The sequence below is a fragment of the Poecilia reticulata genome, chromosome 7, assembly GCF_904066995.2.
Source record: "Poecilia reticulata chromosome 7, P_reticulata-male-v2, whole genome shotgun sequence".
Lineage (NCBI taxonomy): Eukaryota > Metazoa > Chordata > Actinopteri > Cyprinodontiformes > Poeciliidae > Poecilia > Poecilia reticulata.
In genome coordinates, this window is record NC_088836.1 from 22,890,145 (window position 1) to 22,905,526 (window position 15,382).

At 38.8% G+C, this 15,382-nt stretch overlaps 1 protein-coding gene across 1 annotated transcript in view; it reads right to left on the reverse strand.

Moving 5' to 3' along the window:
* Positions 1 to 294: 294 nt before the first annotated feature.
* Positions 295 to 15,382, reverse strand: part of LOC103467941 (cadherin-4-like) — a 258,109-nt gene continuing 243,021 nt past the window's right edge. Inside the window, exons 13-17 of the mRNA XM_081609125.1 lie at positions 11,815 to 12,054; positions 10,222 to 10,458; positions 8,410 to 8,549; positions 8,146 to 8,310; positions 295 to 5,575 (exon numbers count right to left, since the gene is read on the reverse strand). Coding sequence (XP_081465251.1) covers positions 5,369 to 5,575; positions 8,146 to 8,310; positions 8,410 to 8,549; positions 10,222 to 10,458; positions 11,815 to 12,054 — 989 coding nt within the window. The 3' untranslated portion in view covers positions 295 to 5,368. The remainder of the gene's footprint in view (positions 5,576 to 8,145; positions 8,311 to 8,409; positions 8,550 to 10,221; positions 10,459 to 11,814; positions 12,055 to 15,382) is intronic.

Sequence of the window (15,382 nt, forward strand, 5' to 3'; positions counted from 1 at the left end):
GTACCGCCGATCTGGACACTAAAATTTGTATCTATTATCCTTAACCTTTAATCTAAAGGTTATCCGTAAAAGAGTTTCCAGGACTATCTGTAAAATATTTCCACGCTTTGTTGCTGATTTTCAGTTGGATTTCTTTTGGAATTTTTGACCGCGATTAAGGAAACATTTGTATTAACCTTATAAGTTTAACCTTAAAGTGCTCTGCATCAAATAAACACTTTAGTAACGAAGAGTCAGATGAAATGCATTGCTTAGTGGAAACAGTAGCTGACATAGAAAAGACAAGATGCTCTGTTCTTACAAGGAGGGGAAATTTTTATTTATAACACATGATGCTGACAGGGACTCTCTGGCTCAGCGTCTATATTACAAGGTTCATCTGCAAGGCTGTGAATGTACTGTATGGTGTTTCTGGAAACCAACGTCGCAGTGGCAATATAAACACACGCTTGAAATAACAGACTCTTTCCCTTTTTTTTCCCTTTTCTTTTTTTAAAAAAAGGTACAAACAACAATATAAAATATTTGTGCTGTTGGCAATTTACAAAAAAAAGTCTTTTGACTTGATACCTGTGCAATATTTTTTCTGCTTTTTATTCTTCTTCTTCTTTCTCCTTCATTTGAAACAATATGCGTACACCAGAGTCCCATCTGGACTCCAGCCTCCGTCATGCAGGCTGCACAGTTTTTGAATTTGTTCATGATAATTGCAGTAGAACTCATCTGCCCATTATAAAAAGACACATGCAAAAAGCTCCAATTGTACAGTTACAGCTTGCCTAACATGGTCTGTTTAGCATCAAGCAAATATTACATTATGTACACTTGGACTTGAATAGCAGGAGGACTCGTATGAGAACCTGCTGCCCATATTTGGGCTTCGATCCATAGCAGAACAAAAGTTTGGCATCTTTTAGAATCTCCCTTCAGGTCTGCGTCCATGGTGATAAAGAGTCCAGAACAGCCCGCAGTGACCGGGTGTTCTTGGAGTAACCCCAAGTGTCAGACAGAACTCAGGGTTGAACTTTGGCAGTGCAGTTCCCTCTTGGTGTTCATTTGTTAATTCTCCCTTTATATTAGCAAGAGAATGTCAACACAACAGATGGACCACGACTTCAAAAACCAAACTGGGGGATCAAGTTTCAGTCTATGCACTGGTGCCTTGCTGCCAAGCCAACATTCAGTATCACTACAACAATGCGTCATGTCTTCATATGTAACAGTTTATGAAGGTTGGCTGCCAACATCTGTTTGGCCCAGAATCTGATTTGAATGTCTGATTGCAGAGCATCACAACTATGATATTTCTTCTTTCTTTGGAGACAGGATAGCCATCAGTCTTAGTGCTGCTCTTTGAGTGAATTGAAACACTGCAGAATGGGATTATATAATATAGAACACTCTTATATGTACAGTAAGGCCTAGAGGAGTGAGTGTGTACTGTACAGATTGGTTTGGAGTGGAAACCCTCTCGCCACGATGAAGCAATACAATTATGGCTGTCAGCCCGTACAGATTTATACAAATTCTAGTAAATGCACATGGCTTTTTGTGAAATATAACTTGCCAAGTATTCATTTGGAACCAAACGATAGTGGAAAAAAAAAAGTCTGCACAAAAAAACTAATGTCACCACATATATAAAAAGATTCTATATTTACAACGTTTATGTGTCAGAAAGATTCACAAACAGGAACTAACAGCTGTGTTTATTTTGTGGGATATTCTTCAGGCTAAAAGGCAGTCACACAGATAAGAGCTTATCTAGCAGTGAGCTGTGGAAACCACTCCGTTTTCATATCTGAGCTGGCGGCTATCCTGATCATCAACGTTTTTAGGTTGTATAAGCACCAATTCATACTTATCAATCTGCCAACCGAACCAAATTGACCCTGGTGACCTGTTTATTTACACTGGATTGGTTGCTCCTTTCGTTTTTTTTTTTTTAAGTCAAATGATGCACACCACTTTCTGTCTACTTGTATCTACAGCCAAACATTTCCATATTTTCTTACCAGTCTATTTTCACTCAATTTACCTATTTTCACTCAATTTTGCAAACCATATCAAGGGTTTGCAAAGCAACAGTTTCAGAGCTGCTAAAATGATCTGTTATACTGTTTATACCTTAAGGTCCTTTAAAAGAGATGAGAGAGGAAGTGACCAGAGTACTGTTTCCTTGTTTGCTGTCTCTCCTCCACCCGTTGCTGGGAAGCTGGCTGAATAACAGCTACTATCCTTTTCCCTTGTTTAAAACAAATAAAATGCCAACTCTTTGTACAGATTTCTAGTCACAAAAAGCCAAATCATGGTGCGTGAAACTATGACGCTTTTATTAAAATAACGCTGTTTTTAAACTACAGTTCACAAATTATGAGCAGCAATAACCTAAGCAGCCAACTTTACACTTTAACCAATCAGATAGCCCAACCAATTAAGAAGCTAATATCAGCTTGTTACACTCCTGTACATCTAAAAAATAGCAAAAATGTATAACATTCTGTGCAATAAGACTGTTATCTAAAAACTGCTAGTAAAATAATTTCATGTTTATTGAAATGTTTAATCTATGCATTAAAATAAAATATGGTATTGTACTATTAGTGTAACTAGAAGTATGTTATTTAGCAGTAACAAGACCATTAAGACCATTAGCTACTTCAAATTTTCAAATAAAAGCGATTTGATCACTTTGGTTTTAAGTCTTTGTCTAAATAATGATACCATGATGATACCATGAAACTGGTATTTTTTCCTCAAGGCATCTCAAAGAGCTCATGCCTGCTTTCTTGTCATATTTTGTAAAACAGAGTGGTTTGATAATTATCTAAATCTTATTGAATAAAAATTTAACAGATTAAGAAAGGAATAATTAGAAAAACCTTGCTCCTTTACACCCGCTGACCTTTGTAGATCTTCAGGTGAGTTATTAGTAAGAAACAATACAAACCTGCCTGAACAAATCATATTTTCAATGATCAGTTCCTCCCTGTACCATTTTTTGAAATGTTTTGCATATTCAAAAACTTTAATGTGCAAACTATGTCTGAAATAAACACATGTCCCTGTAGCACATCCCTGATGTGCCACAAATTAAGTTTACAAAAGCTTAGAGAAGCTGGCAGACAGCAAATGTGTTAGGACGAGTCTCATTACTAAAGCACACGGGCTTCACACAAATCTACCTTTCGTAAAACCTCTTAAATTAATGTCAGGATTTTCTGACTAACATTTTAAATAAGTGGGACTCTGCCTAACAAGAGCTGGTTTGTGACAGTGCTAAGTCTGCTTGCCGCTGCTTATTTGAGCCAGTGACTGTTACAGATGCACCAATGTTGGGTTTTTTGTAAAGCTATGAAGTGTCAAAGCAGATTTAATTATCTTTGTAGGAGCTGCCATAACAGTATTATTGACATGATCATGTCAGAGAGATGGGTTTTGCGATTTTAAAACCAAGACAAATTTATAAGGGAGTTGACATTTCAAAAGTCCTTTAGCAGCTCAAGTTTGCGATTGGAAAAGTTATCAATTGTACCTGTTCACAGCAATCCCAAGTGTATCCCCTAGATAATGTCCAACCCCACTTTAAATCTTATATATTTGCCAAAAAAGCCAACATTTCCAAATTCAGCATGATCTATAACCAATGTGGCTGAAACTGGACATTTTGATTTACTCTGTTTAGCCTTCCTGTTATCTGCTGAACTCAGCTCCAATTTCAATTTCTTGTGGCAGACTGTTCATTTTAAACCCATAAAAGCTGCATATAAAAGAAAACAAAACTGCAAAATTCTAGATGGTGATGAAGCAACATGTCGCCTGAAAGAACAGTTGGTTGATCCTGATATCCTTATAGAACACACTTTTTCCTTTTTTCACCTACTGTGTTTTCACTGATTTCATTTTTAAACCCCTCATTGGTGCAAACTTTGAGTCTTCTTCCCAAAGTAACGTCCAACATTTTAAGTGTGTTGCCACTTCTGTGGTTTGATATGGTACATTCACTGACCTGAAAAGGTATAAGACTTGTGTGAGTTCTGATTAGATCACAAGTCAAGAGCACAAGCTGAAAATTGAATCTCTAGTCTTTGTATCAATGTTTATGTCAAAAAGTTACAGGACAAGCAAGATGGGCTAATTTGGGTAAAATTAAGAGACAGTAACTCAAGGTACAGCTAATTGTAAGGTGAAAGATTACATATGCAAATATTGGATGATCTTAAAGCCAAGCTCCTAAATAACCTCTTTAAGCACTTCACACCCAGCAACATTGCAGAAACGACACATTTAGCTTGTCAACCTTTATGCTTAGTAACGAGCCCAATCTCTCACACACTGAGAGCAAAACAAACACAGCTGCTGTTGCTACAAGAAACAAAGACACGATGATGTTTTTTTCTTTAAGACAGCCTCTTTACATGTATCTGCGATTTCAGCAATCACAGTCAAGCTAAATGTGATCTAGGGGCACAGGTACATCTGACTTGAAAAAGCCTAATGATTTGTCCGTCACCTAGAGACACACTGTAGGCCTATGTACAGTATGTCTACTTGGAGTGCCCTCTAAAACCAGCACTGACATCTCCCGCAGATACGACGGCCCTGCCGGTCGGGAGAAATGACGAGGGAGATCTGAATTAAAGGGTCTGGGGTCATGTCACGGCCTGTTAGCCCAAATAATGGCAACCAATCCTGAGTTAGCAGGAGTCTGCTAAAAGAAACCCACCACTGAAGGCACTTTTTTTAAACAACAGTGCTTCTGTTCTAAGTAATTCAAGTTCAGGAAAGAATTGATCAAAACCCTCCATGTAAAGAGGACTTTCATACCTGTGTTACCTTTTCTCTCACTTTTGTTTGCCTCAGAAAAAGCATGTAGCTCAACCTAAAGCTCCTTCAGACAGGCGGGCGGGCGGGGGGCTGACGGAGAGGGAAAAGTGAAATCCCTCCGGAAAAAGGGAATCTTCTGAATCAAACGAGACTAAGTCCAAAAAAAAAAGGAAATAGAAACTGAAATAAAACCAGGCATAAAAAAATAAATACATAATCAAAGTGCACAACTCAAAAACTGACGTGACAAAGAAAGTACATGAGTTTGAACGTAGATATGACACAAAGCCTTCAAATCAGAGCTTCTGGTACAGTCTTAGACAGGCTTAGAGCAGGAGCACCTGGAAGTGACTCACGGCACTGATCCTCTGTGGTGGGTTATTAGATTGGTTGGTTGGTCCGTGTGAACATGCCATCTTTAACGTGTGTTCAAGAAGGGTGTAATAGCCCCACTGTGTTGTGGAGACAGAGCTTGGCAGGCCAGCTGACGGGTTGAGGGTGTGTGTGTGTGTGTACATATGTGAGAGATGGGGCTGGATTCTTAATCGTCATCCCCACCCCCGTACATGTCAGCCAACTTCTTAAAACGGGGTCCCCAGTCATTGAGGTAGTCATAGTCCTGGTCTCCTGTGCTGGAGGAGTTGAGGGAGCTGACTGAGCCGGCGGTGGAGCCGCTGCCTTCATAGTCAAAAACGAGCAGGGAATCATACGGAGGGGCTGTGGGGTCGTTGTCTGCAGCCCGCAGACCCTGATGAGGACAAGAAGAGCAAACAAAGCAAAAAAAAAAAAAAAAAAGATTAACTCACTCCATATTTACAACAATAAAATAACGCAAACTATTCAGAAGGCTCTCGGTGACTATAGTTGTCCAAGTGTACAAAATAATTTAGAAAACATAAAGCAACCCAAGCCGAAAATGTCGGTGGATATGGAAAACGGTACGTTTGCAGAATTGAAAAATTCTTCACTTTCACAAGTGGACTTTTGAACCAATCAGTTTCTGTGTTTCTACATCAAACTTACATTGGCGGCAGCCGCTGGCTCAGCCTCTCCGTCACATCAGCTGATCGTTATCCACTAATATAGAGTTGCGTCCCGTGGACACGAACATTTTCAGGTTGAGCTGTTTTAAACGACTGGGTCAAGTTTCTCCTTTGCCAACTTTGACCCCCATTTTGTACCTACAATTTTGTGCCTGTCCCTGCTGTCACAGGGCGAGAGGTGAGACAAGTTGGCAGTCCATTACAGCTCTGACAAAGACAGATAATGAAGCATGCCTTTATTTATAACCCAGGAGAGATTAGACAGGAGAGCCGTGTGTTTTCCAGAGTTTTCCCTTCCAGACTGCAAAATGTGGTGGGAAAGTATTAAATGAATCATGCAAGACTTGCAGTAGCCAATGTATTGGCAATTGTGCTGCAATTTCATGCCATAAGCTTGTTTTTATTCCGTTCGAGAATGACATGGTTGCAAAAAAATTTCAGCGACAGGGAACTACTGCCGAGAACAGTGAGCACTTTGTACAAGAGGGGGGATTTTTCCAGTCCTGTTAATTAATTTGGAATGCTGGCAGAAGGGGATGTTAGAAGATAGAGACAGCCAAGGCTCATGCAAAAGACTAACATAAGACCCACAACTAGGAGGATCCATGCAAAACCAGCTGTACTGAGATTTTTTTTAACCCATCTCCAGTTTTTAGGTCTCCAGCTCACAACCAAAATGTTCCTAAGATGGCTATTAAGCTTTGAAATGAAGTGTTCAGCTGTTGAGGAGTTTGGTGCAAAAAGTATAAAAAGCTTAGCAGATATCATTTTATGGATTCTGGGTATGGACGTGCAGTAAAAAAATAGCTGATCAAAGTTCCATTACAGGCACTTCAGGCTTCATCTCATAAAGCTCCTTCCAGATCTGTGATGTATTTATGGTAGGGGCTACACGCTTGTCTAGAACAATGTCGTTTTCTAACAAGTTAAAATTCAGTGGAGGAGCATATATTAGACTATTCTAGGTCAAAAATGTGTGCTTTGCAAAAGTATTCATGCCCGCTGAACTATTTCAGATTTTGCCCCATTAAAGCCACAAATATCAATGTTTTATTGGGAATTTTATGTGAACCTGAAATTGCCCGTATTTGTGAAGCGAAAGAAAAAAGATTGAGGATTTTCAAATTTTCTTAAGCAACCTATTTACGTAAATAGAGTACATCTGTGTATAATTTATCATCTGTATAGGTGTTCTGTGAAGGCCTCAGAGATTTATTAGAGAACATTAGTGAACAAACAGCGCGATAAAGACTGAAGAACACAACAGAAAAATCGGGTATGGCCAGGTAAGCTGCTCAGGACTGACCTGACCTGACATGCAGGGCAATCCTGGGAGAAAACCTGCTAGAGACTGAAAACAGACTTAAGACTGGGATTCATCAACCAGCAGGACAACAACCCAAATTAGATGTTCAAATGTGGTTAGGAGAACAGCATGTTCACGTAGAATGGTCCAGTACAGGCTCGATCCTTAATCCAATTAAAAATCTGTGCTGGCCTTTCACTGAAAATGCCAATAAATGGCACTGAAAAGCAAACAGAATACAAATACAAATAAAATCTTGTGGCTGAAATGTAAAAATAAATACACTAATAAATAAAATAATTTGGCATACAAGTTTTTGTATTCTCATCATTTGCTGTAGTAGCTGTCATATTGCATTTTGTAAAAAGAATTGACTGTATTTTTCATTCAGTGCTGGAGTTTTAAAGACAAACATACGAGGGCCACCAACCTCGAGGTGAGGCAGGTGAGGAGAACAGCCCTTGTAGACTCAAGAGAAATAAAGACAAAAGCCTAAAAAGCTCCATCCCCCGTGGATTCAGAACGTAGCAAAAACACCATGTGTTTGCCGTGTTTGAGTTTAATCGGACTGCTGGAGCGAGATCAGGTGAGTTTATGTGTGTGAGACAGAGACAGACAGACAGAGAGTCAAGGCTGGATGGATCAAAGCTGAACAGCTGCCAACACCTCTCGAGTGTGAACGCGTTGTCATGAGTCTGTCAATCAGTATTTCCTCGCATAAACGTGCCAGCGTCTGAGTTTTGTGTGTATTTATGAGTGTTTGGAGGGTGGGGTGGCTGTAAAGTGAAGGAAAACTAGTTGTTGTCATCCCCCCACCAAAAAAAAACAAAAAACAAGCAAAAATGTACAAATCGCATTATGTGTCGCATGGAAGCACAACTGAAAAGTTACTGCACCGTGTGATAAGAAACTTTGTAACTAACACAGAGATTTGACACATGCCAGACATACAAATGTCTGTAAGATCACCTCATGGATAAAGTCTCCGATGTCTCCAGGATGGGGCACAACTGGTCTGATTGGGTACTGAGACTCTGGGATGATGGGCCTCTCGTCAACTCTGCGTACGCCAGGCGGCTTGCTGATGATGTGTTCTAAAGAGTCGGGCTGCTGCAGCTGGCTCAAGTCGTAGTCCTGCAACGCCACAGAGGTAGAGGAACATGAGCAGCGTAAGCATGGACACAGGCTTTGGTGTCCGTGCGGACGTGTGGTGTGTCTCTCTGAAGCTCTCACTTGATCCTCTTCTCCTCCGCCCTCCTCGTCGTATTTGAGGATGTTGTCTCGGACGTCATCTTCTGGGTCAATCAGCAGCTGCTTCGTCTGCCTCTCCTTCTCCCTGCGCTTGATCCACACCACAAACAACAGCACCATGCCTGCAACAATTCACAAAGGAACCTCACACAGCTGCAGGATGTGCTGCAACAACACAAAATCAACTGACACCTTTACTTATTGATGAAGTGATGTCTTCAGCCTTGCTAAGGGATCTATACACAGCACCGAAGCACAGCAATGTGTAAAAGCTAAGGGCTTAGGTTGGAAAAAAAAAAGTTCTGGAAGAAAAATAAGAGTGTAGCCTAATTCTATTATAATTTAATTTCAATTTGATTTGCACAATTCTGGGCCTCACTGTAAGTATTTTCAGAACTACAATGGTGTGGTTTTAAATCATGCTGGGATTGAAGTGTTAAGCCGTTACAATGCAACTTTCTGTTCAGCACTATTAATGAAAAGCATGCGGCTCATTGCACTTTCGCTGTGGGCACCTCGACATTTCAAATGTCTACGAAGAAAAAAAGAATCAGCATCCAGAAACAACCTTGTGTCTAATCCTTTTGTATCATTTCCTCCTGTAAACATTGGATGTCAACCGTGTCTCACAAGCTGTAAAATAAGTTCCCCCTGTCCCATCTCAGCCATTTAAATCATATCTGGTTCACTTCAAGTTGCAGTGGATATTACACTTTTCACTGCATGTGCATGTTACATACTTGATCTCGATTTGGGGACAAACATGTGCCTGTTTAGCTTGTTTGTCTTTTTGACACTCCAAAATTATATTTACTTGATGGTGATGCACTCAGAAACTGGCTGGTTTGAACAAGCTTTAGCTTGATTTGCCCTGACCCAGGTGGAATCTCAAACATGTGAACTTTACATAATATGCTCATGCATAATTTCTAAACACCATCAGGTACTGGTAACCACAGCGATTTCTTCTAAGTTATTACTGCAGGAAAACGATTCAAAGCTAGCTATTTTAATACCACTGAGGGCTTTAGAAATTAGGTCAAGAGAGGTACTAAGAAACCCTTACAGAGTATTTTCAATGGAGACACAATGGTTGTTTTTTTCACTGCTGAAGGGAGCTAGACCTGCACTTTTGGTTGTTTTGCACCTACAAGGTTGCTCTGTTTTTATCATATTGAGTTTTCAAGCTTTGCCTCTGATGGAATAAGCGGCCTTTAAAACGTGGGCCGCGTCCACATTGTCTTGGAAATACAAATAGAGACTGTTGTTTACAGCAGAAAGGCTAACTGGGTTAATTACGTTGAGGCAAGATGCAAAAAAAACAGTTTAAGATTTCAACTCTAAATATCTAAAACCTATTTTAACAGCAACTTGTCTTTGCTTCAAGAAATATTTAGTGTTTGTAAATTATATATCTAAAAAAAGAATCAGAATTGGCTAAAATATATATTGGCCTGTCAGACTTTTAGAAGACTGCTGTAAGTCGTAAGATCATGAATTGGCAATAAATCTCTGAGTGCAGCATCTTTAATATTTACTTCAGGCTTAGTTGTGAATTATGCAAGTATAACTTGCAGCTCTTAGTTGATCTGTAGGTTTGTGTGAACTGATAAGGGTTTGTAATACTCAATGGAGTGAGAAAGAGTAGACATGTTTGAAAATCAGAGTGTAAAACAAGTTGTATTCTTTTCAGGCGGCCATTGTACGAAAAACGCCTGCAGAGCTACAAGTAAATATGTGGATCTCTTTAGAAGCATCACGGTTTCAGTGAACGAGTTCATTAAGGACACTTACACAGCAGTATGATGATGCAGATGAGGATGAAGATGATGGCTCCAGTCCCCAGGCCAGCGGCCGCGACAGCACCAAGTGTGGTACAGTCTCCATTGTCATCGCACGGACAAACCTTCACTTTGATGACAGACCTGTTGGACAACGGAGGGTTGCCAGAGTCTGACACAATGATAGGGACCTCGTACATTCCTGGTTCTAAGTAGACCTGGTACCGAAGAGCGAGACGGGCATAATCACCTGAGCAAAACAAAGAGGGAAAAACACTTGTTAAGAAATAACCATGTTGATATTGTTTTGAAACTACATTTCTTTCTTGTGTCGGAAGCTAAGACTTCGGACACAAAATTAGACATTCTACTTAAAAGTCTAGATCTTTCTACTCCATGTTAAGCATATTATTATTCATACTTTGCATCCTCTTGTTATTAAAAAAAGCCAAAGGTTTTATTATTTAAACATTTACGTCATGTGAATGAAATAAAAGCATAAACAACATGTCAGCCTCTGGTAAGTTTATCTGGCAGTTAATTTCATATTTCATAAAAAAAGGAAACACTGGATCTCTGTTTGAACATCTTCACACAGTGTTCAACTTACTCAGTCCATTGACTATATTCCCAAATGTTGGGAATAATCAAGATATAATTAAGTTTATTTTTTATGCTAAACATTGTTTCTCTTTTCATCTACCTGAGTTAATTTTGATGAAAAATTATTTAATTTCAGTACATTTATATGTTTAACAATGGAACTTATAATTCAGTCAATGTCCCTTGATATAGTTCTACAGTAGCTAGAGTCCATCAATGCCTAATTAAATTCAGTGGGCATAATTTGGAAAGACACAAGCCTAATAGAAAACAAATCTATGGTATAATGAGACAATATCCACAAAATTGTGAGGCAAAATGGTGTCAAGGCACATGTCTGGGAAAGATATGAGACAATATCTGTAGCAATAAACATTGCCGCAGATAAAATGTCTATTTTATCTGTAGCAATAAAATTAGGGATTGTAATTATTTCCAATGGAATGGGAATACAATGGAAATAATTACAGATTTCATCGACGAAAGAACTTAGTATTTACTCCTCCTAAAATCCAAACATGGTGATGGCAGGATCATACTGTGGTTTCACAGAACCTTTGTAAAAGTCTTGGAATAAGTAAACCAATTTGGACCCGAACCCATTATTTCTCGTCTGGAGAGTCATGATGGCTGAGGACCAGCGCTCCTCATCCAATCTGGCTGAGTTTGTGTTTCTGCCATGTGGACTGGGTAGATTTCCAAATGAAAGGTGTGCCAAGCTTCTGCATTATTCTCAAGAAGTTTTTTTTTTTTTTTTAACGAACAAATCACTTGAAAATTATCCGATTCTCAAATCAGAAGTTGAAGCACAAAGTACAGTAATAAAATGGTATAATAACAAACCGAGAAAAAACTCTGACATCCACAATTTTCTCAGTTTCAGTTGTCTACCTGCAGCATGTAACATTTACAAGAGGTCATACACCAGCAAGAATGGTGGAAAAATTCATGATAAAAGTTTTATTTATTTAATCTTTTCATTTTTTTAGCGGCAGCTACTCACCACTGATCCGTGCAATGGTCCAGTTGCGTCGGATGCTGCTGGGGAAGTTGGGCAGCTCGAAGACAAAGGGTCCAGCGTTGGGATCCGTGTCAGCATCGGCGGCAGTGATGTTGACACCATTGACGTTTTTGTTCATCCTTTCGCAGATCTGAGACTCCCTTGGTACGAGCGCCGGGGGGTTGTCATTAATATCTATCAAATAGATCTGCAATGTGCCTGTGCCGCTGGCTTCAGGAGAGCCTGGGAGGAGGAACAGAAAGATGAAAAAAAAATAATAATAACATCATGACAGAAGGAGAAGAAGATGACAAGTGAAGATGTGTGCAGTGAAGGGAAGGACGGAGAGAGAAAACAGAGAAGTTGTGGCCCATCAGAGGAAATGTAAAAATAATGAAATACGAATAAAAAGAGAAATTAAATAGCAACAGACATGAGGTGAAATGAGCATTGTTCATTCATGGTTATGATGTTGGAGGTAGGAGTGCTGTCAGGCTGGGAGATAGTTTCAACTTTTGAAAGAAATACTTCTGACAGTTTTGCTTTTCACTTCATCTTTTGGCCTCACAGCCAAATCAATCCCATCACAGTCGATGCAGATGCAGGCAGAGCACATCGAATCACACGGAGAGGGGTTAGGCACAATAACGATGACTGTAATACAACAAAACAGGTCTTTGTCTGTGTGTATTTACACAATGCTGTGAGTCATCTTTGATACTGGACACAAAGGCTACTTTCCATGCTGCAAAAAACATTTTTTTCTGAAGACGAATGGGACTTTTCAGCTTAAAAAAAAGGTACCCAGTGTCAAATATAAAGTAAGTATAAAAACAAACATAGCAAAATAATCCACAGTTCAGACCAGAAGCTGATACGTTGGCTTTATCTAAGGGAACTAATATAATTTCAATTCTGTCAGTTTGAAAACTCACTGAGCCATTGTTTTTCCAGCATGGTCTGATTACACAACATACAACTTCTGTGATTTTAATGAGCAAGCTTTGAGCACAGAGGTTTGAATTTACAATGGTTAACATATAACAGCATTGTGTGAGACATCAGTTTTATTGCCAGTGGTTTTGGAGCATTGCACAAAGATGGGTGGATTAGTTTGCATGTGATTTTCTTTTTCAATTTCACCTCAAATCACCGTTCACGCAGTTGACAATCGTACACAATTGTGTGTCCCACCAGGTCAACAATCATAAGCACATAGCAAGCATTAAGCTGGTGGTTTGGCCCAACCTTACTGAGGGGGCCGAGGGGCTATGCATAGCTTTGATAAGAATTAAAATGTTAGATATTTATATTTGTGCCAACAATTGTTGACTTTAAAATGGATTGAAGTATAATTTTATATTATACCACAGCCTCACTTCAAAAACAAAAGCCTAGCATTGGTAAAGTCTAATATGTCCTTTTTTTATAGGGAAAAAAAGTAATTACAAACAGCATACAATGAATTTACTTGTGTCGTATTCAGCCAAATTAATTTATTTGACCTTATTATTCATTTAACTGTTAAAAGTGAAACTGCTTTTAAAGATAAGCATACTTTTTGTTTTCAGAATCTGTTTAACACACTTGTACTGCGGCACTGCAAAGTCTCATTACGTCAACACATTATTTTCTTCAACAGCATCTCACAGGTAAAGCAGCTTATACACATGTGGAAATGGTGGTTTTGTGATTTCAAAGAAATGTTGCACTTGATCCCACTTTTAGTCTGCAGAAAGTCAACTTGTAAAATTTGCTCTGATGCTGTAGGCGGGCCATAGCAGGTGCTGTTTTAACAGCAATACTGCCAGCTTTGGACTGCAATAACATGCACTGCTGCACATAGAAACACTCACACCCCATCTACAGACACAATTTTGAAGCCGTTGTGTTGATTGAACAGAGTAACAGACCATTACCAACGACATTTATGGAAAATTGGGAATAAAGGATAGACATTTAACAATTGGGGAAGTGAAATAGCTGAGCAAGAAAACAAACATGAAAAGGTGTGTGTGTGTGTGCGTGTGTGTGTGTGTGCGTGTGTGTGCGTGTGTGCGTGCGTGTGTGTGCGTGTGTGTGGGTGCGCGCGTGTGTGTGTGTGTGCAACAGCAAAATGAGACACAAAAAAATCCCCCAAAAAAGGGGGATTTTAGCGACATAAACCCTTGAGCCGCTTATTGAGAGAGTACCACGGGGTGACGACCCTTAGCTGCCTCCAATTACAAGTCATTTTGATGTCATGCCCTAATGGCGGAGCCACTGCATGGTCTCCCCCAACCTTCAGGCCTATCTCTGAGATCAGATAAGGGCAATGCAATTTAAAAAGATTTATGCAAATCTTACAGATCTGCCAATTAACCGTGGCTACAGAGCAAGACATTTCCCAAAGAGGAGAAAGACACAGCTGAGGAGAGGTCAGAATGAGTTTGTTGACTCATTCTGACCTTTGTGATCTTTGATGAAAAATCAAACTACATGTTTCATCTATTTGGACTACTCATTAGTAATTTAAAACAGATTTCTTTTGTAACGGCATCTAGACATATTCCATGGGTAAATAGAAATATATTGTAAATATAGTTATGTAATTTTAATGAACTGTTTGTATAGTAAAAAAATATGTCATGTAAAGCTGGAAGAAAAAAAAAAACATCTGATGAAAAACTAAATACAACATAATGTACAATGGGCTTTAACCAAATTCGTTACAAAAAGTTCTTAATTAAATTCAAGAAGTAAGACTGCTTGATTATGAGCAAATTGTAACTGTTTTGGTCAATACTGAATTTTATTACTTATTATTTTACTAAGAATGGAATAGAACATTTCTAATATAATTCAAAACCGTGAAGTTTTATTTTGAATGCAATCTGACGGCTGTAGGAGAACTCAATTATCTGTATCAGCTTTTGAACAGGGAGGGAAACGAAGGAGAAACCGGTGCTCAATGAAAAGGCTTAGAACAATATTCACTTTGAAGAGACTCCATTAGGTTCTGCATATGTACCTGAAAATGTTGCTAGAATCACTTCTGATTATTAAAAAACAAACCAAAACAGAAGAGAAGGTTTTATTTACTGTAGAGCCCTACTTGGCAGCCAAAATAATCTGGCAAATGAGGGAGATTCAATACAATAGCTTATCTTTTAACCTTAAGCTAGCCAATTGTAAAAGCTGGGCTTTTTGCTACAAGGTTAGTGACGTCTGCCAAGATGAGAGGTTGCACATAAAATCATCACATAGCTTTGAAGCTTTAGCAGTATTGGCCACATAAACCAGCATTGATATTTTAGTATGTTTAAGATTCAGAGAAAATGTCAAAACATAAGCAGAAAATTAAGCAAAGCTAAGTTAATCATAAAAATGACATTAATACAAAAATAAATTAATTCGTATTTTCAAGGGTGGTTTCCCATGCATATTGTCATTATCTATTGATTTGACCAACACTAAAAGATAGAATATAAACAGCTACTTTTTTTTTTTGTGACTATTTAAAAATATTTTTAGGGATCCAAGCACCTTCATCACAATTTTCATTACACATGAACATAAATGCAGAAACATG